Source organism: Macaca nemestrina, chromosome 4 (genome assembly GCF_043159975.1).
Source record: "Macaca nemestrina isolate mMacNem1 chromosome 4, mMacNem.hap1, whole genome shotgun sequence".
Taxonomy (NCBI): Eukaryota; Metazoa; Chordata; class Mammalia; order Primates; family Cercopithecidae; genus Macaca; species Macaca nemestrina.
The window spans coordinates 60,233,147-60,258,021 of record NC_092128.1 but is presented as its reverse complement, the minus strand read 5'-3'; the positions used below and the strand labels follow the sequence as shown (position 1 = coordinate 60,258,021).

At 35.3% G+C, this 24,875-nt stretch overlaps 1 protein-coding gene across 1 annotated transcript in view; it reads left to right on the top strand.

Annotated features, from left to right (window-relative positions):
- The window catches only part of LOC105475389 (semaphorin 3C), a 179,233-nt gene that overhangs the window by 81,483 nt on the left and 72,875 nt on the right, over nucleotides 1-24,875 (top strand). The window contains exons 3-5 of the mRNA XM_011730598.2: nucleotides 10,166-10,326; nucleotides 11,411-11,473; nucleotides 20,525-20,644. Coding sequence (XP_011728900.1) covers nucleotides 10,166-10,326; nucleotides 11,411-11,473; nucleotides 20,525-20,644 — 344 coding nt within the window. The remainder of the gene's footprint in view (nucleotides 1-10,165; nucleotides 10,327-11,410; nucleotides 11,474-20,524; nucleotides 20,645-24,875) is intronic.

The following is a 24,875-nucleotide window of genomic DNA, read 5'->3' as shown; positions in this document are numbered from 1 at the left end:
TGTTTTCATATTGAATATAGCCTGCTTTTATAACTTTAGCACATGAGAAAATGTTTTCTATATCTTAACATTTTTACCAAAAAAATTGTAATGACAGTGTAATACTTTATTTAGAAGAGGTACAATTATTTACACCGAGCTCCAACTGATACCACATTTCTCTTCTGTACCCACTTTTTTCTCTGTCTGTTGTTAGGTATCTGCTTTTGTTTTGTTAACCATCTTGGAACCACTGTTCTTGAACACCTTGCCTCAAAGTAAAGCTTTTTCAGACGTGCCAGCAGGTCTAGAAAGCAGGTGTCAGATGAAGTGTTTCCTCCTCTATGAGTTTATCTGCCTTGTTGATATCTCAAGTGGAAACTCTGAAACTGAGGCCTTCCTAGCTGTATGAATATCACTGATACTGATAGCTCATCTGTGTTGTCCTTGTATAGATTAGTGATAGATTCAGATTTTATTCTACTTTTTAGAAGTTACTTACTGCCAGTTCAGAGTCTCTCAAGACATATGAAATATTCCCTAATTGTGTATTCTTCATACCCTGAGTTAGAATCCAGACAGTAGTTACCACACAAGAAACAAAAGATTGGCCATGTCTTCCAAGTGAGCTTAGAGAAAGGGAAATCAGAGTTTAGAATTCTCAATTTAATTGAATTACACAACACAAACGGAATATGTTTTTGGTAGGTGATAAGGTTTGGCTCTGTGTCCCCACTGAAATCTCATCTCAATTGTAATCATCATGTGTCAAGGAAGAGACCTGGTGGGAGGTAATTGGATCATGGGGGTGGTTTTGCTTATGCTATTCTCAGTGAGGGAGTTCTCAGGAAAGCTGAGCGTTTTAAGTGTTGCACTTTCTTGCTCTTTCTCTTTCTCCTGCCACCAAGTAAGATGAGCTTTGCTTTTCCTTCGCCATCCACCGTGATAGTAAGTTTCCTGAGGCCTCCACAGCCATGTGAAACAGATAATTAAAACCTCTTTTGTACATGAATTGCCCAGTCTCAAGCAGTATCTTTGTAGCAGTGTGAAAATGGACTAATATAGTAGGGGAACAAGATAGCCTTGTTTTTGGTTTAGCTTCATCTTTGTAGAAAATACACAGTTGTATTACTGTGGCTATACTTCTGAGATTCGTTTTTACATAGGACCTTTTTTCCTATAAGATGTATGGTAATATGAAGGATTACATTAGCTTTACAGATATCCCACAACAATAGATAATATGTGCAAACAGTGAAAAAGGAATTATTTTTATAGACATTTTGTTGCTATACAGAACATGAGAGATTATTCTGGTTCCAAAATATTCTCATTCTCTTTTTATATTGTAGATGCGGGACCTAAGGGGAATGCTCTGGAGGGTGGTGTTGGGGGAAACCCTGTACCAGCAAAAGGTGAAACTAGAACTTTAGCCTTGGTCAACTATTTCCAAAGTCAAGCCTTTCGCCTACCCCAGCCATACACACCCTACTTTTTAATAGTGATAAATTATTAATATTTCATGTAAACCATGATTTTCTGAAATTTGATGACATTTTTTCCATTTGATTGGTTTATGCTCGTATTTTTAATTCATCATGATTTAAAAATAATAAAAATCAATATAGCAAACAAAAAAAATGGTAGAATGTGAATGCACAAAGACCTGTGTTTCATGTTTAGAGCCAATTTCTACTTAAAAACTGTACAGAAACAAGGTAGGTTTCAGCAAGTCATAGTGTAGTCCCCCACCCCCCAATCCAGGACAGTTTAGACTATTTCAGGTGACCTTCCAGGTGGCCTTCAAGAGAAAAGAAAACCAAGGAGGGAAAGGAGCAAATATATCAGCGGACCTGAGACCTGACTTTGTCTAAAGGATTGAGAGAGCTTTTATGAGACAGCCCTGTTTAAATTACATCAAATCTATTGGTCAAATTATAAGTATGAATTAGAAAAAGGCAGGAAGAATTTTATAAGCAAGAGGAATAACATGTACAAAGGTCCTGAGGCCAAAAAGGAGCAAGATGTAAAAAGAAGGCCAGCAGAGCAAGAACAAAGAATAGGCCAACAGTGATGATTAAGATTTCTGGTGAGGTAATCTGGAACTAGATCATAGGAGGCCTGGAGGGCCATGTTAACCCTTTCCTGTTTGTTCCGAAAATACTTGGAGCTACAGCATTTACCCCAAGGTAACTTTGCCACAAAATATCTCACTTTTATTATTATTTTCGCATCACTCTAGTGTATCGACTTAGGAAACAAAATACTTATTCTGTTTATAGTATTCTGTTTTTAGTAGTGGTATTTCAATTCACGAAATATAGTAATTCTCAATTCCTGAAAATGTCAAATCCCAGAAAACGTAGCATTCCTATGTGTGATGTTAACATCTTGAACAGTTGTTGGCCGAAGATTGATTTGATTAATCCGACGTTTGCGAAATAGATGATTCTGAAGATTCAGATGATTCTGATGTTAGTTCTGTTTAGAAATAACTGCAAGAACAGTTTTGTATTTTATTTCACAGCGAAAATCAGTCAGATTTGCTTCAGCCTCAAACAGCATGTTTATGTAAAATTAAATGAGCACTGGCAGCATGCTCCACTTTCTGTTCTAAATGGGAAAGGGTTAAAATTTTGAAATTTTTACTAAAACTAATAGAAAACCATTCAAGATAATTAAGAGGTTGCTTAAAAGTAGAGCGGCCATACACTTTAACATCCAAAACATGAGTCTTTTGAGAATGAAAGAGGGCACTAGTGATAATGATGCTGGGGAAATGGGCACAAGCTGGGGCTGTTTGGGACAAACCAGGGCGAGAGTCATTGTTTCTAGGCTCCTGTGTGTTTGCTAATCTTCCCTCTGATGAAGTGCCTGGGAGAGACATTCTGTGTTCACTGCTGTCTGTCTGTCTGTTTTTTTTTTTTTCTGAGACAGTCTCCCTCTGTTGCTCAGGTTGGAGTGCAGTGGCATGATCTCGGCTCACTGCAAGCTCTGCCTCCGGGGTTCACGCCATTCTCCTGCCTCAACCTCCTAAGTAGCTGGGACTACAGGCGCCCGCCACCACACCTGGCTAATTTTTTGTATTTTTAATAGAGATGGAGTTACACTGTGTTAGCCAGGATGGTCTCGATCTCCTGACCTCGTGATCCACCCACCTTGGCCTCCCAAAGTGCTGGGATTACAGGCGTGAGCCACCGTGCCCGACCAGGGCTATTATTTTTGAGCAAATGTGGTTTTAACAACATGCCCTCTGGTCTCTGTTGTCTTTGTTCACATTAGGAATTAGTAGCTGTAGTTTCAGTCTGCTGAAGTTTCACTGCTTGTCTTTATTTATTTATTTATTTTTATAAACAGACAGGTGAAGTTCACTTTCTAACCCAGTTTCAAAACAATAAGCCTCGGAGAGAGGATGGGTCACTTGAGCCCACTCTACTTGAAATTCTTCTGAGATAAGACATTCAAAAGAGGCAATTATCCTGTCAGTAGCAATATCTCTGAAGTAAAAGATATCCTAAGGATTTACTTTGAAATCTGTAGATGTACATTCTGCCTGAGGCAGATCTGAGGTTTATGATGGGAAGAATGTTTTGATGGACTAGCCAAACAGAATAACAGAATGTTAGGTAAGCAATGAAATAGTCATTAGGACATGGTATCTTCATTATTTCTGTCCTCTTATTTCAGCAAAATGTCTAGCCTGCTGGGATAAGGACTCAATAAATATATACTGAATAAATTAATAACATCATAAATTTTAAATTAATGAGTAATTACTGCATATGTCTCGAATCCAGGGACTCCTGGGAATTGATTTTCAATCAAGTAATCTTTTACCTATTTTTGAATTTTATAAAAGGCTGAAGACAATGTAGTATTCTGAGTGAATGAGTTACCCTACTGTGTAGTTTGACAGGTATACAACTGGCACTCTGAATTGTAGGTTTCACATCCATGGTTTCAGCCAACCACTGATCAGAAATATTCAGAAAAAAATAAAAAATAACAATACTACAATAAATATAACACACATTTTAAAAGCAATACAGTATAACAACTATTTACATAGTATTAACGTTGCATTGGGTATTTTAAGTAATCTAGAGATGATTGAAAGTATAGGGAGGATGTGGGTAGGTTATATACAAGTACTCTGCCCTTTTGAAGCAGAGATTTGAGCATCCTGGATTTTGCTATCTGTAGGGTATCCCGGAACCAATCTTCCGCAGATGGCCAAGGGACAACTATAAAAAATATTTCTAAAATAAAACCCTAAACTTTCTACCTTCCTTTATCAAGATCACATTTTTGAGTGCATGAATGAGATTCTTCGTGACTTAGTTAATTCAAAAATATTAAGATCACTGACTGGCTTAACAGAGAACAAAGGTTTGTTCTTTCATGAATAGTAATAGAGTGTTATTGACAGACATAATATATTACTGTATTTTGAATTATGCTATAATTGCTGTAACAATATATTGACTATACTCAGGTAGCTCCGGAAGCTTCTGTTGCCAGGGCTTAGATTTTGGGGAAACCTATTGTTCTTCCACCTTTGGTTAAATTCTCAAGCTTCACAGTGGTTTCTATTACAAAGAAAAGTTCATGTAGATACATGAATTTTAGGTAAGCATATTATGCGGCAAATTTTACCCCAGGGAACATTGGTGTAGAAGACATTACAGTAATTTTCCATCATGGAGCTGTACAATAATGTGGATTATGGGAAACAAACATGCAGAAATTTTTTTTTTAATGCTGTTTCCTGGGAGATTTTCCCAGGGGCCAGGAGACCTATGCTGCTCTTTGTGGAGCCACTGCATTTTCTAATACTACATACTCTCAGCCAGAGTCCCTTATTCATTAACTGAGCATGTCCTGAGAAACAACACAAATAGCTGTAGCTCATATGCTTCAAAAAGGATGACAGCATTATGAGGTTAAAGGAATGACAATGCCATTCTTTGCCTTGTTTAGATGATGGACTAGTCATTGTAATGTTTTTCTCTCACTGTAGCCAAATCATTACATCAGTCACTTTCTATAACCGTGGCCAAATCACTGGATCATTCATTTACTTAAATTGGATCTATGTGAAACGAAATGATAGATTCTTGGGTCATTGTTTTTATAAATAAAATTCTCATTGCTTTGAGCTCATCTCTGTGTTCTAACAAAAAGTTGTTTCTCTCCCCAAGTCATATGGTTCAATTATGACTACTAACAGCAATTTAAATAGCATTTTAACAAAATAGCCTAGGCTTTTATTACAACAAGGGCACTTCTGAAGTAAATCTCCCTGATTAACAGCTGTCAACTATCAGTGAGCTATAGGTAATTAAATTTGAAGATGCTTTATGGCTTGGAAAACTAGATAAAAATCCCTGGACCAGAAAGGTCTTAAGTTGATGTAGCTATTGCTCCCTGCGGTATTTGAATTAATGCGATAGATTGACGATTTTCTGTTCTTTCTTTTTTTTTGAGATGGAGTCTCACTCTGTCACCCCAGGCTGGAGTGCAGTGGTGCAATCTCGGCTCGCTGTAACCTCCACCTCCCAGGTTCAAGCGATTCTCCTGCTTCAGAAGGAGAATTGAGGCTGTCCTGCCTCAGCTCCTGAGTAGCTGGGATTACAGGCGCCTGCCACCACACCCAGCTAATTTTTGTATTTTCAATAGAGACGGAGTTTCACCATGTTGGTCAGGCTGATCTCGATCTCCTGACCTCGTGATCGGCCCGCCTCTGCCTCCCAAAGTGCTGGGATTACAGGCGTGAGCCACCATGCCTGGCCTGGATTGCCGATTTTCTAATGAAACAGGTAAAGAGGAGAACTGCAATTGTTTGCTTGTTACTTGCAAATAAAATTTAGTTGAGCCTATTTTTCCAGCTGAGATCATACTCTTGGTTTTATTTCAGTACAGATTAGAAAAAGAAGGGAAAAAGAAAAAATAATGTGTTGGAAAAAACATCAAAACTAAACTTTCCTCATGAGAGAAAGTGTGAGAAAGTGGTAGTAGGCATTGTGGACCCTCAAAAGATATATCAGTTAGTATTTATCTCTAAAACAGAAAAAGAAAACTTCAATTCAAGGTGCCTAAAAACTGCAAGGATTTATTTTTATTTCATATAACAGAATATTCCATTAATAATGGAATTCCTGTTAATTCAGTGACTCAATTTCTTAAAAGATCCAGATTTTTTTTCTACATTTCTGCTTGCCATTCTCAGCAAGCAACTTTCTTGGTAGATGCAATTGCTGCAAGCATCATATAGTCACATACCAATGTCCAGAGGCAGAAAAAGAAATCACCTCTTCTTTTCTGTGTGCCAGTTTTTAAGACTCAATAAGCCTTTTTTCAGTAGCCATGCAGAAGCCCTCCCTCCAGAGTTCACTGGCTAAAGTTGTTCACATGGCTGTATTTAAAACACTCGCTGGCTAGAAGAATGGGGCCGGTATGGTTGTCATTGAACAGCCCTGTCAAGGTGGGAGAAAAGAATAGTATCTATTAGATAGATAATCAACAGTGTCTCTTGATGAAAGGAGCATGTATTGATCCTCTACTATGGGCTGGTGGAACATACTTTGAACTTGGTGTTATTATTGCCAATGTATCGATGAGAAAATTAAAACAGAAATGAGCTAGTTTTCCCAAAATAATAGACTTAGTGAGTGATGAAACTGAAATTCAACTCGGAACTGTGACACCAATTGAGTACTCTCTTCCCAAAGTCAAACTGATTCCTGTACATCATGAATCACCTTCCAGCTCCCTTTTTGTATCTAACAACCGACTCATCTCTATGCTTTGGTTTGCTTTTTAGATACGCTGTTCCCCAGAGAGTGTATCTACTCTCAGAATTCCATATAATCATCCATGAAAGTAACTGAACATCTCTACCTGAAGATTTGCTCTTTGGAATGGCAAAATTAAATTCCTTATCTAATTCTACATTCTTGTGGAAAATTTCTGCTTTGATTTGAATGTAATTTAACCTATCCATACCTAAGTACTTTCTCTATCAAATATATCTCCTTTTCAGATCTCCCAAAAGTTGTAAGGGCATATTCATTTCTCCTATACTTAGCTTTCAATGTTAAGGGGAATTTACCCCAATCTTCCCTCTACCCCTAGCCAAAACCTATATAAAATCATTCCAAGTTCTTTGTTTTAGGTGTTTCTCACATCAGTTTTTCTTTTCCATTTTAGCATATCAGGTGTTCATCAATATAATATCTCAACTACTAGAATAGTGTCTTTTAGTCTTTTCAGCTTATATACTTAAAAAATTACTCTGCATACTCAAATTATTTTCCTTAAAAAATGCCTTATTTTATTATTGTGTTCTCCTGATTAATTTGAGTAGATTCTACTTGTAAAAAAATAAATATTGAATATATTAATATTAACTCTAAAGCAGGCATTCTAGTCATTTTTTTTCTTCCCTGCATAAGAAATTGCTCTGACTTTGCTTGCTGAAGATTGATGTCTTGCCCCAAATTATAATAATAGGTAACCCATGTAACCAGCATCACTATAGCTCAGGGACTCTTTTTAAAACTTTATGTATATTAAACTTGACAACAGTTTAAACTTCGCAACAACCCCATAATGTAGATAATATTATCATCCTGATTTTACAGATGAGGACACTGGAGTTCAGAGAGATAAAGGCACTTGCCAAGTACATCTAGAAATGAAATGGTAGAGCCAGAATCCAGACTCCAGTGGTTGAGCCCCAGAGGCCATGAACTCAGTTATATTTTACTATGTTAGTCTGTGTATGTCACTCCACAATTATTTATTAAGAGTTACTTGTTGAATGTGTATTCCAGCAGCCCAAGCAATATCTTACCCCTGGTGTTTTACAGAAGACTTACACAACCATGAATCATAGCCCTGAGATGAAAGCAAGCTTTACAAAACACCTGGATTTTAGACAGAATCAAGGCAGTCTGTGTCCTCTCCAACCTTAGAGTGATACTTGCTTTGATTGTGTAGTCTCTCCCATGTTCTCAGCTCGTGGATTTTTTTCTATTAGCCCTAACCTCTAGTCTGGTATGGGCTGATTTTTTCCTGAAGGATTTCCTTCTCCCCTTACCTGCTCTCCTCATGAAGGAAGCTGTTTCAGTTTCTGGGCTGTGGCACCACCTGCCAACCGTGTCACCTCTCTGTGATTCCTAGGGAGGCTCAGTAACTGGAAAGTCAGCAGGCTACACCATGCTCAGCACCCAAGCCCCCTGTTTCCACATATCTTTCATCCAGGCCCTTGATGTTAATGACCTGCCTTTTGTCCTTGTATACTGTCATGATCTTACATTTTAAGATTCTTCTCAAATATTTTTCTAACCTCTTGATTGTTTTTTCCAACATAAAAAAATCCTGTATTTTACTATTGTTGTATGAACAGTAAATTTGAGGCTATAAGATTATGTCTTAATAATTTTACGGATTTAGCTCCCAAAATTTTAAAAAAGTAGGAAAACATATTTTATCTAAATTCATATTTTTCTTAAAAATCATGATCCAAACTTAATAACAATAATTATAATTTATTGAATACTATCTCTTGTCACTCATTTCACACATTTATATGTGTCAATTAAATTGATTTCCATGGAAACTCTTGGCAGAAGGTACTATGATTGCTTTTATAAATGAGGAAATTAAAGCACAGAGAGGTTAAGTAACTTGTTCAGTATCACAGGAAGTTTGGCAACAAAACCTGGTTTCATTATCACTCTTATTCTTCCAGGAATTTTCAGATTATTGGCTAAAACTACTTGCAGGATATTATGGCAGACATTCTGAACAAATGTGCCCAGAAAATAGGTTAAATTTGTGACTTCTGTATCTTCTCATATGGGCTATGGCCCAAGTACTCATGGAATATAGTCCATGACTTTCTATAAGAATTTGTGTCATTTTAATTTCGGTTTAAGTCAAACTGCAGCTCTATCAAAATTTTTTGAAATGTGTTTGTAATTCAACGCCTAAAAATCTAGGAACAGTTCATCATGGAAGCAATAGTCTCAAAAAGCAGTCTCTTTCTTAGAGTTTGTCATTCTTCAGATTATAATCAAAAGAACAAAGAAATCCTGAACCATTTGAATAGAAAGGTCTAAAGTTCCACTCCTTCAGAGGAGCATTTTGACTGAAGAATGTATCATGAATGTCACGATACATTCATTACCTTCAAAGGCACATAGGCAATGTGAAAGAAGCTAAATGAGTGAGTGAGTCACTAACCATTGAGGATACTGAAAATATGAACTTTAGATACCTGAAAATTCATATATTTTCGTTAGATATATGCATAGTTATTCTGCTAAAAATAACATTGCCTCTTGAAAGTACATCTACTTTCAAGTAATTTATAGAAAAAAAAAGTTGGACTAATTAGAATTATGTTGGGATGTAAGGCAAATATTTGTAGTAGGAAATAGCAATCCTAAAATGATGAATAAATAGAGTCCAAGAATAAAACATTAATAGAGCATAAGAAGACAATCACACTGCTATTGGTTTTGTTTTCTGTTCAATCTGCTCACTGTATTTTTTTTTTTGGTTGTTTAACTTAACTTGTTTTAAGTTGATGATGTCCAGTAATAAAACAGAATTGAGATTATTGCAAACATGACTGATTTTGTAATCACATATTATTACCATAAACTTTAACATTGCACTTACTGACTTATGTTTTACTTCAGCATAAATATAATGAATTAAAATGTCCATTAGCATAACTTTTTTTTGGGAGGGGGGCAGGGTCTCTCGCTCTCTTGCCAGAGCTGATGTGCAGCAGCACGATCATAGCTCACTGCAGCCTCGAATTCCTGCGCTCAAGAGATCCTCCCACCTCAGTCTCCAAAGTATCTGGGACTACAGGCACACACCACCATGCCCAGTTAATTTTTCAAAAAAAATTTTGTAGAGACAAGGTCTCACTATGTTGCTTAGGCTGGCCTTGAACCCCTGGCTTCAGGTGACCATTGTACCTTTGCCTCCCAAAGTGCTGAGATTACAGGAAACTAGCCCGTAACTCTATTTTAAAATTAATTTCTTACTGTAGAAGGAAATGTACCTTGACTTTTTCTGGTAAATATTTGCATAATGGTTTTTATTAAAATAATAGAATTATAGAACCAGGATGCTCCATCTGTACTTGTGCTGTTCACTCTTTCAGAACTTCGAGAAACCAAGACCTCTGAATACTTCAGCCTTTCCCACTACCCTTTAGACTACAGGATTTTATTAATGGATGAAGATCAGGACCGGATATATGTGGGAAGCAAAGATCATATTCTTTCCCTGAATATTAACAATATAAGTCAAGAACCTTTGAGTGTAAGTTTATCCTTTTCACGAGGCCAGTGTCCACCTTTTGAGTGTCTCTTTTTAAAAAAGCATTAAGTAAAAAATAATATGCATTTTATTAGAGCAATAGAAAATACTGGTCCCATGTTACTATGAAAGTTAGTATTTTTTTCATGGACTGAAAAGATACTAAGTTCAGTTCTCCTCGTCTAGTTCCATAGTTTTTAACAATTCAAAACCCGGAGCTAACTGAGAAAATACCACCTGTGTGTAAATATATAAAGAAAGAAAAAAGGGAGTGTAGAGTAGTGCATGAAAGAAATGGTCAGAGAAAAGGAAGATCTACTTTGTCATCTCCATGTAACCCATGAAGGGCCTGAAAGGAAAACAGCTATTAAATACGCTGTTACTTGATCCAGTGTGGCCTATATTTATCATTCTATTTCACAAGGAAATAAAATTGAGCTTCACTGGAGTAAAGAAATACAAGTAGATTAATTATAAATTTATTACAACAAGGAGACTTCCGCATTTGCGGAAGTGTTAACATAGGCAATGGACTGACAACTAAATTAATGATTATTGCCAGACTGGACCCAAGGCTGCAACTACTTAGAATACTAGCACAGTATTTCAGAGAGAGAGAGAGAATCTCTTGGATTTCATCCAAGTTATTTTAGCTATTGAAGTACCTAGGGGCCCATCTTATGTAAATCTAGCCTGGCTGTGTGATTTACCAAAAATAATATTAACTGAGAAAGAGATGTAAATGTAAATTTACTGTCATATAAGCAGTTAGGAAAAGTGTAGTACGTCAGAAGGAGTGAAAAATTATATCGTTCACATTTATGTTAATAATTGTTTTAATATACAATCAGTAAATGAACATACGTTATTGAAAAGCATTTGTGAAAGGAAACACTGATGGAAGAAATAAAAAGTAATTGTAATTGTTAAACTAATAGAATATTAATGAATTCATAAAAAGAGAGAATTTTGAAGTTTTAGTATAGGATCACCTTAAATAAATCTGTTAACAAAAAGTAAATGACGAGTACTGGGCTGTCATACGTCCAAGTGAGATTATGCAACCTTTATTTTTCTTTCTGAGCAGGTTTTCTGGCCAGCATCTACAATCAAAGTTGAAGAATGCAAAATGGCTGGCAAAGATCCCACAGTAAGTGTTTTTTTTTTTAAAAAAAAAAAACCCACTAACTTAAATATTTGGTTTTCGAATCCATGTACTTTGAGGGAAGCCAAAAATGAGACAAAGGATGGTGGTGTTTTAAATTTTTGGCTGGACACAGGCTAAACACCTAAACATTGAGGAGACTGGAACTCTCGGGCTCTCTGTCACTTCAGAATTCCTAACTGGGCAAAAATTGCTTGCCTTGCTTTCATTATTTCATTCAGATACATTTCATGATGGATTTCAGTAATAACCTCTGTTCCTAGTGGATCCAACCTGCAGAATTCTCAGCAGGCTCCTGAAACGATGATAATGCAAGTGTCTGGAGCAGCTCCCAGATACCCTGTGGGCTTTTCCAAACAAAGATTCTCGGCAAAAGGGTAGTGGTTAGCCAGCAAATTCCGTAAATATAAATCACCGGTGATATATGGTACCTCTGTTAATTAAAAATAGCCACAGAAACAGCAATAGAGACAGATACAAGTATCAATAAATATTCAGTATGCAACGCTTGTGCAAATTGTATTCCTCTAGGTGAGATTCAAAATAAAGAATCAAGGAAGAAATCTATATTAATTTCTACAAATGACTGCTGAAAGTAGTACATTGTTATTCTTGAATATTCTAAAACAATACGTGGAGCAGATCTTTAATGTGTACACGCCATTTAATGTTTATAAGGGAGCGTATATGTCATCTCACCATTTTGCCTCAAATAATGAAAATGTAATAGAACCAAGCATCAAAATCACCCTCTCTTTCAAAAATAGTTTGGTCAAGAGGTTTCTTTCTTCATTCATTCCTTCCATTATTTGCTCAATAAATACTGATTCAGCACCTGTTATATATCTAGCACGGAGCTAGTTGCTAAAGACATAGTTGGTGCAAAGACAGAAATAGTTCTAACTCCAGTCAACTTTATTATCTTGTTAGAAAAGTCAGCCATAATCAAATGAGCATGGAAATACAAACTAATTTAGAAATAAGCTAGAAATATGGTAATCGGGTGGACAGACTAGTCAGTATATACACATACATTCAGGTCTCAGGTCATAACAAGTAATAGACCACCTTAGGGTTAAAAAAATGTTGACTAATCATTTATTTTGTGGTAGGGTCAAGAGATACTGATTTCAGGAGTGAAGACTGTGCCCTGAGTCTTGGAAGTAGAGATGGATCAGACAAGACCAAACATGGGAAAAATACTAATCCTGTGGAAAGTGGAAATATGGGATTGAGGAAATGAAACGTTTATTTTCATTGACTCCTAACAGCCCCAGGTGTAAAGTTGCAAAAATTTTTGGCTGAAGGCAGGGCCATGGAAGACTCTGGAGGGTAGGATATCTGGCCTTAACTAAAGGGTTCTTGGAGTGATTTATCCAATAAGAAAAATTTAAAAGTGAGCAGGAGAAATTTGCAGGGGCATATCTGCTATCCAAGGGACCTGTTAGACCACAGTCTTGGGGGGAAAATCCAGAAAAATGTAGAAAAAACACTTACATATATTACAACGATGTTCCAGGAAACTAATGGTAGAATGAAGCATAATGTTGCAGAGAATGATGTTTTGTCCCCTGAGGCTATTATTTTAATAATTGTGAATGAATTAAACTATTTTCTTTTCTCTCTAATGGGATTTTTTCCCATTGATGTGTGTCTGATCATGCCTTGCCTTTTGCCACAATAATATCCCGTGGCTGTAGTTCCTGAATTTCATTGTCCTTTGTTCAAAATGATTTGCAATTCCCATTCATAAGAACTGCCACAGGCAGAATGTGCAGAATTTAGGTACCTTTGTACCTTCTATTTCCAAAAATTGCTGTTGAGTTTCTGAAGATTCTTAGACAAGTCATTTGGTTTCTGCTTCCTTTGTCAAAATAGAAACCCTGAGGTTTTTGTTTTGCTTTTTGACAATTAAAAGTTATTAGATAAAAATCTTCAATACATACTGACATTTTCCCATAGTTTTGTCATGCTGTAATTTGTTGATATTTTTAATTTCTACTATAAGGCCAGTTGTTTTACACAAGGGAAATATCTAATGGAGTGCTCTTTCCTAGGTATTTTTAGGGCTCGGCCGGACAGGTTTTGTTTGTCCATACAATATTGTTGAGTCCTGGGAAACACTAATCAAAAAAATACATGGTTGGTCTATGCAAGAAAATAATGTCTGACAAATCCGTCTCATTTCATACATGTGAAGTACTTACAGAAGTGTCCTTTACTTAGACTCTGGGGAAAAAAAGGCCTGTGGTAGAAAAATAATGTGAAATAGATCTTTGGAAGTTCTGTAGAACAACCTATCCTCCTTTCATTTCTCAATGAAACCACATACTTAAGAACTTTTTAAAACTTGGAATAAATATTATCTAATAACCTAATACTTTTAAAACACAGGAATCGATTATTTTAATTTGCACAAATTATTTAGTTGTTGTGAAGAAGCTGGAGGTGAGTTAGATGGAGTCCTTACATTTAAGTCTTCATAACGTACTGGAGATGATGAGATGTATATACAATAATATTCAGAAAAAATACCCCACATTTAATGGAACAGGCCAGGTCTTGTAAGTGCTTTATTTTAATCCTCATAACAATGCTACAAGGTGGGCATTATTGTCACCACCTGTATTTTTAAGATAAAATACCTGCATTACTAAGAAAGCGAGACACTGAAGCTGTGCTGCTGTGAAGTGGGACGGTCTTTGTCTAAGTCACACGCAACTCTGGATTCTGTACTCTTAGCCACTAATACATGCTACCCTACCAGAGAGAAAATGATAAATGCTAAGGGATACACACAAAGCACATCTGGGATATTTAGGAAAGGTTTGATAGATTTTGTGGTAATCATATTAGAACTTGTTAACCTTTTATTTCAATGGTATTGAAATTCGAACGAGTTGTACCCTCTCTCTCTTCCAGTGTTTGATATGTGCTACATGATGTTGATTCTCTTGTCCTTCAATAATCTTCCCGTGTTTTCAGCCTGGGAAACATCTACTCACCCCTTCAGGTCACAGTGCATACAAGCATGGGAAATCGTTGCAACTGATTGTCAGGGCTTGAGGGTAGGACACAGTAGATGCTGAGTTTATTAATGCTTTTAGATTAATTATGTTTGTAGCACATTTATTATGCATATATTTTAGAGGTATATTTTCATTAAGCTAAAACTTTCTGCTTTTAGCTCTGTTAATCATCTAAGCAGAACATAAAGTGGTAGCAATTAATATCCATACTGCTATAACAACTGAAAGCAAAAATAAAACAAGAATTAAGCATCCCTTAATCCTTCAGATTTTTTGGTTGTATCAAATTTTAATTGACATTATAACAAGATAACAATTATAAGAAGAAAATTTAATGTGATTTAACATTTGATCTTAGGTAATAATATAGCATAATTCTGTAATAAACTAACGTTTTTAAAGAAAATAAATTTTCATGGTGGGAATATAGCTAATTTTCTGCCTCAGCTAAAAAGAATATAACCTACTTCCCATTTCTCTTCCTGCCACTGCATACTCACATTCCTACATGCTCCATTTATTTCTAAATGCTAATATTTTATTCATACTCTAAATAAATTGAGGTTAAACAATAGCACATGCTGTCAAACATATCCATGAGATAGGGCTTAATGAATGTACTATGTAAATACTATAGGAGACAGTTGAAAAATTAAGTAGGATTATATATATTTAGATATATATACATTACATGCACATGGTGTCAAACTTGATTTATTAGTTGTAGAATATCAGTTTCCCTATTTCTGTGACCATACAATCCTAAGCTCCTAAAAAATACATTTTCTTTATCAAAATACCTTGATTAATTACCCTAGACCAAGAAGGTACAGACCAAGAAGAAGAAAGTATGAAGTATATTTATGTCATTGCAGAGTATAGGCCATGATGAGTCAATATTTTTAAAGGCCTATTCACCTGTGCTCCAGGATATATTTTTAAAACATATATTTTTATATTATAAAAGTAATATATTTTCAATATAACAATCTTTGAAGACCTAGAAAAGTACATAGAAAGCAACAGAAAATAAACCATCTCTTATTAGCTCTTCGACCTTGGAAACTTAAACTTTCTGTGCATCTTGGTTTTCTTATCTGTGAAATGTGCTAATCTGTAGCACTTAACCTTATTGGGTTGTTAAGAGGATTGATGAGTTAATATTTGCAGAGAGCTTAGAGCAGTGCATAGTACGTAGTTAATGCTGTATCACTGTTAAAGAAAGTAAATTGCACTACTGAAATATAATCACTCTTAACAATTCAGGGTATATTCTTCCAGGATTTTGTTATATAGACATAAATGTTTATAAAAAATAGAATTTTATTATATGCTGTATAATGTTAGCAGCCTTATATTTCATTAACATTGTGCCAGGAAATCATTTCAAAAGAGAATTAAACAATGAAAAGAGAGCATCCATGGTATTTATTTCCACTGAAGTCTCTAAGGCTTCATTCATACTCCAAACTTTTTGTGGATTTTTACTGTGGTCAGGACCTGCACTAAGCTTTATGCAGGACAGATGCCCTGACCATTTCACTGGGTTTATAGACAATATCAATTTTAAAATGCAAATAAAACAAATCTAATATTGGACAGTTGGATGTGTTTATTATGTTCCAGATACTATTTCTACTGCTTTATTAATATATTGTCCACAACAAGTATTACCATTGCCATTTTAGAAATGCAAAGATTGAAGCATCCAGAGGCCAAGTAACTGTCTTCAGTTCTGAAAGCTAGTAAAAGATGAAGCCAAAGTTTAAACCGAGGTCATCTGGCTCTGAGACCTGCATACTTAAATCTACTCGGTCTTCTCTGCAATACTCTCTAGTGCCTATCTGAAGACTATGGCAGGATGGCAGACCAACTGTAATTACACCTTTCTTGATTTCATCACACAGTTATCCTGTAACCCTTCTAGGCACTAGTCTGCAAGTAAATCTTGCACTCTCATGTCTCTGTTTTCTGTTCATGCTATTTTTTTTGTTGAAATGTTCTTTCCTTATTATGCTTTTGCCTGTGAAAATCTCTAAATTATTCTGCAAGACTCAGCTCAAATGTCACCTCTACTCAAATCTTTACCCCAGATCAGCATTATTTAATGTCTTTCTTTCCTTCTACAATACATTTTTAAAAATACAGTCCTATTGCAGTATCTACCACAGTCTGATACATTATGCTCTCCTTTCTCTAAAAGCATGTGTTGGTTGAGTCTATTCATTCCAGTGTTGCTAGTACCATATACAGTGCCTTGCGTAGAATGACTTCAGCACATATTTGCAGGATGGAATTGACACTATTGCAGCAGTTTAGGTCAGAAACGAAGGCAGCACAATGGAAATGGAAAGGACCGAGATAATAATTTTCAATAATTAACTCATCTGAATTGTTTTTCCTTTTGTAGTCTTGTGTGTGGGGAGGGGTAGGGAGCACACTGAGCAACAGATAGTGTGGGAATCTGTTCATTGCTAATCAGATTCCTATAGAAAAGCTGCACAGTGGAGAGTGGCTGTGGTTCAAGTCCCAGTTTAGTTACTTATTAAAACTAGAACTCTTTATTTAACCTCTCTGGGACTCAATTTCCTCATCACTAAAATGGAGTAGTAATAAATTGGTGCATTGTTATGAGAATTAAACAATCTACATGAAAGGATTAAGAGCTCTGTGAATATTAATAAATGTTATAAAAACTAAAAAGTTATATCAGTATTAACTTATAAAAACAACTGTGCATCCTGGCTAACGTGATGAAACCCCGTCTCTACTAAAAACACAAAAAATTAGCCGGGTGTGGTGGCACATGCCTGTAGTCCCAGCTCCTCAGGATGTACAGGAGAATCGCTTGAACTCAGGAAGCGGAGGTTGCAGTGAGCCGAGATTGTGCCACTGCACTCCAGCCTGGGCAGCAGAGACATTCAGTCCCCTACCCCCACCCCCGCAGGAAACAACTGTGGACTTCTCATCCAATGACAAATTATAAAGCAGCTAAAAGTACAGGATTCAGTGTTAGAGATGTATGTGTTTGTAAATCTGCTTTAGTTACTACCTATATGATCTCAGACAGGTTATTTTTTTAAAAAGCTCTACAGTTTATTTTTCCAAAAGGAACTGAGTTACGGTAAAAACCTGAATGAATATGGTAAAAACCTTACAGTGCCTAAGTAGCATACAGTAAGTTTTAAATAAATGTCTGCTCTAAAGGTAAAAATCAAACTTTCTGAAGGTAAAAATAAAAGGTAAAACATACAATATGATTATTTCATAGTCTAGGATATAATAAACTCTAAATAAATATTAGTCATAATAAGCAGATAGATACATGAAATGAGTATAGTGCATTTGAAATATAAAAGAGATGTTATTGACTTCTTTCATTTTACCAATACCAGTAATTCGTGAAAGTACATTGACATCCATAAGACCCAAGATGAGAGAGACATAACCTGTTATTAAAGGAATTGGATTGAATTATTTATATCTTATGGGGAAATATTGAAATAATGTATACAGAATCCCAGAATGACTAAACTTGAATGTGAAAAAATATGCATGCGTCTCATTCCTCATAGATTCCCTTTACATAGACACATTATAAACACACCATATTTCATCTGTGCTTTTTCTTCGGAAACATGTTATCTGTAGTTACGTAATCAATTTCCAGATACCTCTATAAACAGGTGTCAAGAAATGACACTGTGTATTTAACAAAAGTCCTTAATGTTTTAAAAATATATGGTCTAGTCTGTAAGGATTAATTTCTTTGACTACAGAATTAATGATTGATTATTTAATAATAATAATGTATCATAGAAACACCTGTATAAAATTACTGCATAAGAAAAGAAGTATATATTTGCTGGCAAGTAATAATGAACATAAAAGGAAAAATGATGGAAAATGTAAAATAATATTGATTTTAATTTTAACTTCTATTTTGGCAACGTTTATTTTGTTTTAGTTTTTCAATAATTTAAATAATAGATACGCTTTATTAAAAAATAGGAGAGGCTGGGCGTGGTGGCTCACACCTGTAATCCCAGCACTTTGGGAGGCAAGGCAAGTGGATCATGAGGTCAGGAGATCAAGACCATCCTGGCTAACAGGGTGAAACCCCATCTCTACTAAAAACACACACACACAAAAATTAGCCAGGCATGGTGGCACATGCCCATAATCCTAGCTACTCAGGAGGCTGAGGCAGGAGAATCACTTGAACCCGGGAGGCGGAGGTTGCAGTGAGCTGAGATCACGCCACTGCCCTCCAGCCTGAGCAACAGAACAAGACTCTGTCTCAAAAAAAAAAAAAAAAAAAAAAAAAAAAAGGAGCATACATGGTACCTAGCAGGGGGAAAAGCGAAATATATTTTCTGACCACCAAGGCCACCCAGGGAAAAATTACTGTTAACTTTTGATACGTTTCTTTATAGTTTTTAATAAAAATACTGTCTCTAATATACAATCATTTTATTATGTTCTTTGAGAGAAAAATGACTTCGTGAAGTCATTCAGTCTCAGGCTTGATTGAATTATAGTCAGCAAAGGATAGTGAAGCTAGTAACTGGAACATTCAGTGGTTAATTTAGTCACAGAGATGTGTATCTAGTGCTGACTATGTTTCTGTGCTCCTGCAAGGTCACAGTCAATTGAGAATTGCAATAATTATTTTATTTCATTGGGTGAATAAATGACAGCCTTGCTTTTACTTGAACTGGGAGCAAGTAAGAAAGGAGTTTCTATGAGAGAAGAAGGGAATATTTTAGGGGATCCAGGGCAAAGAGAATGATTATGTCATTCCTCATAGAAGGCAGTCATTATGCTGGCATTTTGTTGGAGATTAGTTTTATTTAGTTTTATTTGCCAGTTCTTAAGGTGAATAGTGTTTGCCATTGTGTACTAATGGTAATATGGAACTTGTATAGGCACAGGTGCATTCAGAACACGTTTATATAATGTGTGTGTGTTTATTGTTTTAAGGAAAACTTGAGAAAAAATAACTTCTATGTGTTAATTTGTAAACTTTCTCAGGTAAATAATATGTTTATAAAGTTTCAGGACGTAAAAATTTAGACAGTGTTGTAATATGAGAATAATGAAATAGAGCATTTTACTTACTATCTGCCGTGCACTATATTTCTCTTGAAATAAATCAGTGGAATAAACCATGTTGTTATTTTAATATTTCTGGAAATACATCTTTTAACAATAAAAAAATGGAGCAGAAAGGAAAATGTATAGCAAAGTATTGGCAAACAATATTTGCGTTGACATGTATAAATTTGAGATCATTTTCAAATGAAGTATTAGAATTAGTCCAGATTAAAACAGAAATAGAAAAAGCAGGGCACGTATGACAACTTTGTTCAGTTGCATTCTACAAGCGTAGAGATTTTTGTGTTTTTCTCAGTAAGGATGCCCAGAGAATTTGACTATACCCTGTCAAATAGTAGGTAATCAGTAAATATTTGTTGAGCGACTGTACCTGTAATAATGTTTTGACTATTCCTGAACCACTGTTTTCCTTCAGTTGCACCAAATCTTAGTATTTGATTTGGTACTTCTACAAGTTAGATAAGTATTCTCAAATTACCTTGAAGAGGTGCAAATATATTAATAGTTCCCCAAAGATATGGCCTAATATAAACCTGTCCAACCTGTGACCTACGGGCCTCATGTAACCCAGGACAGCTTTGAATGTGGCCCAACACAAATTCGTAAACTTTCTTAAAACATGAGATTTTTTTTTTTTGCGATTTTTTTTTTTTTTTTTTTAGCTCGTCAGCTATTGCTAGGGTTAGTGTATTTTATGCGTCGCCCAAGACAATTCTTCTTCCAGTATGGCCTAGGGAAGCCAAAAGATTGGACACCCCTGGACTAATAACATCAAAAGTTTATGTCACCTCATTGTTACCTATCATACACGATCTCAGGTTAACATAGCTAACTGAAATAACAGTGAAAATCATTGAGTTACTAACTGCTTATTTACTGATTCTTTTAGCACGGCTGTGGGAACTTTGTCCGTGTAATTCAGACTTTCAATCGTACACATTTATATGTCTGTGGGAGTGGTGCTTTCAGTCCCGTCTGTACTTACTTGAACAGAGGGAGGAGATCAGAGGTAAGCGTAACTATTTAACATTCTTAGTTTTGATATTAGTGTCAAGGATTTTTGAAACTGTGTTTTAGAGTAAAGACTTGGAAATATCAATATTCATAAATATTTTCATGCCCTTTAAACATAAAGTATATTACATATTTTCCTGTCCGCCAAGTTACTTGAAGTATCACCTTTTGCCTTCAGCTAAAAATGTGTATATATTTTTGTGTGTATTATAAATATGTAAATATATATATATACTTTTAGTTGGACACAACTATATATATATAGTTTTAGTGTATATGTATATATTTTTAGTATATCTATATTTGTAAAGCTGTAAAAGATAAAAGAAAAATGTTATAGTTTCAAGATAACTTGAATGTAATACAGTGATATTTGCTCCAAATTATAGAAATATTGTAGCATAAACTTAACCTTCTCAAATCTAGTATAATTTCTTGTCTTTCAAATTCAATAAAACTTTGTAAATGTATATCTGTAAAAGATGTATAAAGCAGGATGCCAAGTATCTGCTGAAAAGAACTTGATGTAATTAACAAATCATACTTTTGTCTTAGACCAACATCATCCTACATTAGGCTATTCCAGCCTTATTCTTACATTAGTTAGAGTGATATGGGGTATTATGATATGATGTTTGCTGAACATTAGTCAAATATATACCTAATGTATAGTCGAATATGAGGCTGGTTGAACTTCACCTGTGCTACTTAAGCCTTTGTTATCCCAGTCCACAGCTGTTGACTAAGGAAAGTACATTACACCAAGAGAGTTTCTACTCATTCTTTTAGTCAAACATCTTGTTTTACTTAATATAATTATTTTAAAAACTGAATTTTTTTTTTTTTTTTTTTTGAGATGGAGTTTTGCTCAGTCGCCCAGGCTGGAGTGCAATGGTGCGATCTCGGCTCACTGCAAGCTCCGCCTCCTGGGTTCACGCCATTCTCCTGCCTCAGCCTCCCAAGTAGCTGGGACTATAGGCATCTGCCACCACGCCCAGCTAATTTTTTGTATTTTTAGTAGAGACGGGGTTTCACTGTGTTAACCAGGATGGTCTTGATCTCCTGACCTTATGATCCACCCGCCTCGGCTTCCCAAAGTGCTGGGATTACAGGCATGAGCCACCACGCCTGGCCAAAAACTGAATTTTCAAACTTGGTTTGGCTTTATTATGCAAATTAAATATAGAAAGTCCAGTTTTTAAATAATATTTTAATTTGATTTTTTAGATTAGAATTTTGCAAAAAATAAATATGGCTACTGATCTAAAGCTTATTTTCCTTTAACAACAGTTAATCTATTTTAGTACTAATGACTGAACAATGATGCTTTTTTAAGTTGTTTTTCAGACATGTAATTTATACATAAGTATGTTTTAATGAATAAGAAGTCACTTAAAAATAATTATAATTTGACCCCAAAATGAGACATTTTTAATGTGGTTCAAGATGTTATGAAATATTAAAATTCTTACAAGGAAAGTAAAGTTATGCTTTTTGGAAGAATACAGTTGGCTGCATTGAACTTGTCATTAAAACCACATGCCTGTGATCAATTGATTAAATAAACTACTGCCTCAGACGTCTGCAATCTGTCAGACACTTCCCTGAAGTCTGTGCAGTCACTGTACAGGCCAACAATAGCATAGCCATTTTCAGAGCACACATTTCAAATAAAATTATTTTCCCATGTACGAATTGCCCACTATGCACTTCAAGGCGTAATTGGAAATTCTGTCCAAAAAAATAATCTCCTTTGGAAAACCAGCATGGAATACATTTTAATCACTTTGCTAAATATGAACTACTTTAGTCTCACTTCAAAAGATATGTTTCAAAAGAGAAGCAGTTTCATTAATGAATCTCTGAAATAATATGTGAACATCTTAAGAGCCAATTTAGGTATGAACAGGGTTATGATTTTTAAGCTTTATAAAATGTAGTCCTTGATAGTTCACTCTAGTTGGAGAATCTCACCATAACGTCACTTTTGTATATTTATAGTATGAAAACCATAGTGTAAATATAGAACTACACAGTTTAATCAAACAGATAATGGATTTGCTTTCTTTTAGTTTAGGATAAAAGATCTCCTAGCATAAAATGACCATGATGCAGAAAGTTTTATTTTGAGAGAATTCTTCTCTATCACTAACATTGTATTTTGTAATCACCAAAGGTAATAGTTACTGCTGATACTCTTTTATTATTATTGAGAGATGACATTTTTCATCTATTCAACCATAATTTGAAGGTGAACCAAGTTAGGTTGGCAGAGTTATTTTAATTATTCAATTTTTTATCTGGGACATTACCTGCCATCTTTCATTGGAGTGTCTTCATAGATATTCACTGGTGTTAGGGGGATATTTGATGAGCCTACTTCGTGTTTAGCACATCACATGCTTTTGTTATATCCCATTTCTCTTCTATTATTTGCAAGACTGATTCAGAGCTTTCTGAGATTTCAACAGTACCCACCTAAAGAGCCTAGAATCCTTGCTACATGAAGACCTAACCCCAGTTCTTCTCCTGTGTCTACTGTCTTTACTCCTTGTCTTCTGTTCCTGGAAAAAGATAAAGCAATACAAGTGAATTATGACTTTAAATGAATGAATAAAACATAAAGCAAAAATGGTGATTGGTTAATTTTGCAATAAATTCTTGGAATATTACCACATCTTATCTTTGATTTCATCAGATGTTTTCATAACATCTGTTTCAACAACTGAATACCAATTAAGCTCCCCCTAAGCTCCCCTGACCCTGACCCTCATCAGGCAGGTAACTTTACCTTAGACTGACCAAGAATATCACGGGTGACCAAGAATGTCATAGGTATGCAAATTATCCTCTATGCTTTTTGAATGAAATTTGCCACCAATCTAGTCTGTTTCAGTATCTTTTGCTAGTATGTTTTCTGTTTTAGAAGAAAAATTATACATTTTCTGTATTAAATTCTTTGATAAATAACCTTCATATTTTACTTTTTTTTTTTTTTTTTTTTTTTTTTTTTTTTTTGCCCGTTTAAAGAAAGGATTGGGTTTCTTTCCCTTAAAATCCTTTTTTTGGTTCTGTGACTTCTTTTTTCTAATTTCCTCCTTTCTCTTTTTACTTCATTACTAAGCTTCTCAGAGTAGGAGGCTGAATTTCTAGGTTTTATGCTCCAGTTCTGTATATCTTTATTCATCCTTTCTAATATTTCACTCCTACACATTAACTAAAACTGTTTGATTAATGGCAGATTCCTCAGTGACCAAGTTGACTCCCTCAATCTGTATCCCCTCTCCTAGAACAATCTATGACATTAAATTCCACCATTCATGGTCTGTATTTTTCATTGCTTTTATTGACGTCTATGACCCTAGGACACTTTGCTATGCCTACTTTTTAATTTTTCACCACCTACTCTCTGTTATTTTCTCTTATTGTTCAATCCAGAAATATTCATTTAATGAGAATAAAAGCAGAATCAAAATCATGTTGAAGCTTAGGCTACTTTAAAGATCATGGTCTTTCTTATATCTCAACAGAGAAGTAAATTGGAACAATCTTTAGCAGAAAATGGCATGAACAGAATTGTGTTGTCACTCGTGTGTTAGGTAACAGATGATTTGTGGCATGGGGAGAAGGGGAGTGGAAAAGTTGTAGGAGATTAGTTTGAGAGTTGACGTAGAAGACCACAAAAGAGATTGTTTTACTCAGGTGATAGCAATGGTGACAGAGAGTATAAAATGGTATAAAGTGTAAAATAGTATAGATGATGTTGATGGATTTGGATATAGAAAAGAAAATGATATAAATGTTGACACTTTCCTTGTTTGTTTGTTATTTTCAGCCTCTTTAATTGTATAGTTGCTATGAACTGAGATGAGAATGAAGAGACCATGTATAGGGTAAAGATTATAAGCCTGAGTTTGGTCTGTTGAATGAGAGATGCCATGGAAAGGTCTAACTAGTGATATCAAGTAGGTGGTTAAATATAAGGCTGAGTATATACATGTGTGAGTCATTGTTTATAAGAGTAACTGGAGCCCAAGAAAAGTATGGATTTAATTATGCAGAGAGGGAGATAAAGTATAGAGTAAAAGAAAAGAATGACTATGATTGAGACTTGAGGGTCTCCTAACTAATGGCCAATTGGAGGAAAATCACCTTACAAACAAGCCTTAAAAGGAGCAGACAGGGCGGAGTGGGGTGGCTCATGTCTGTAATCCCAGCGCTTTAGG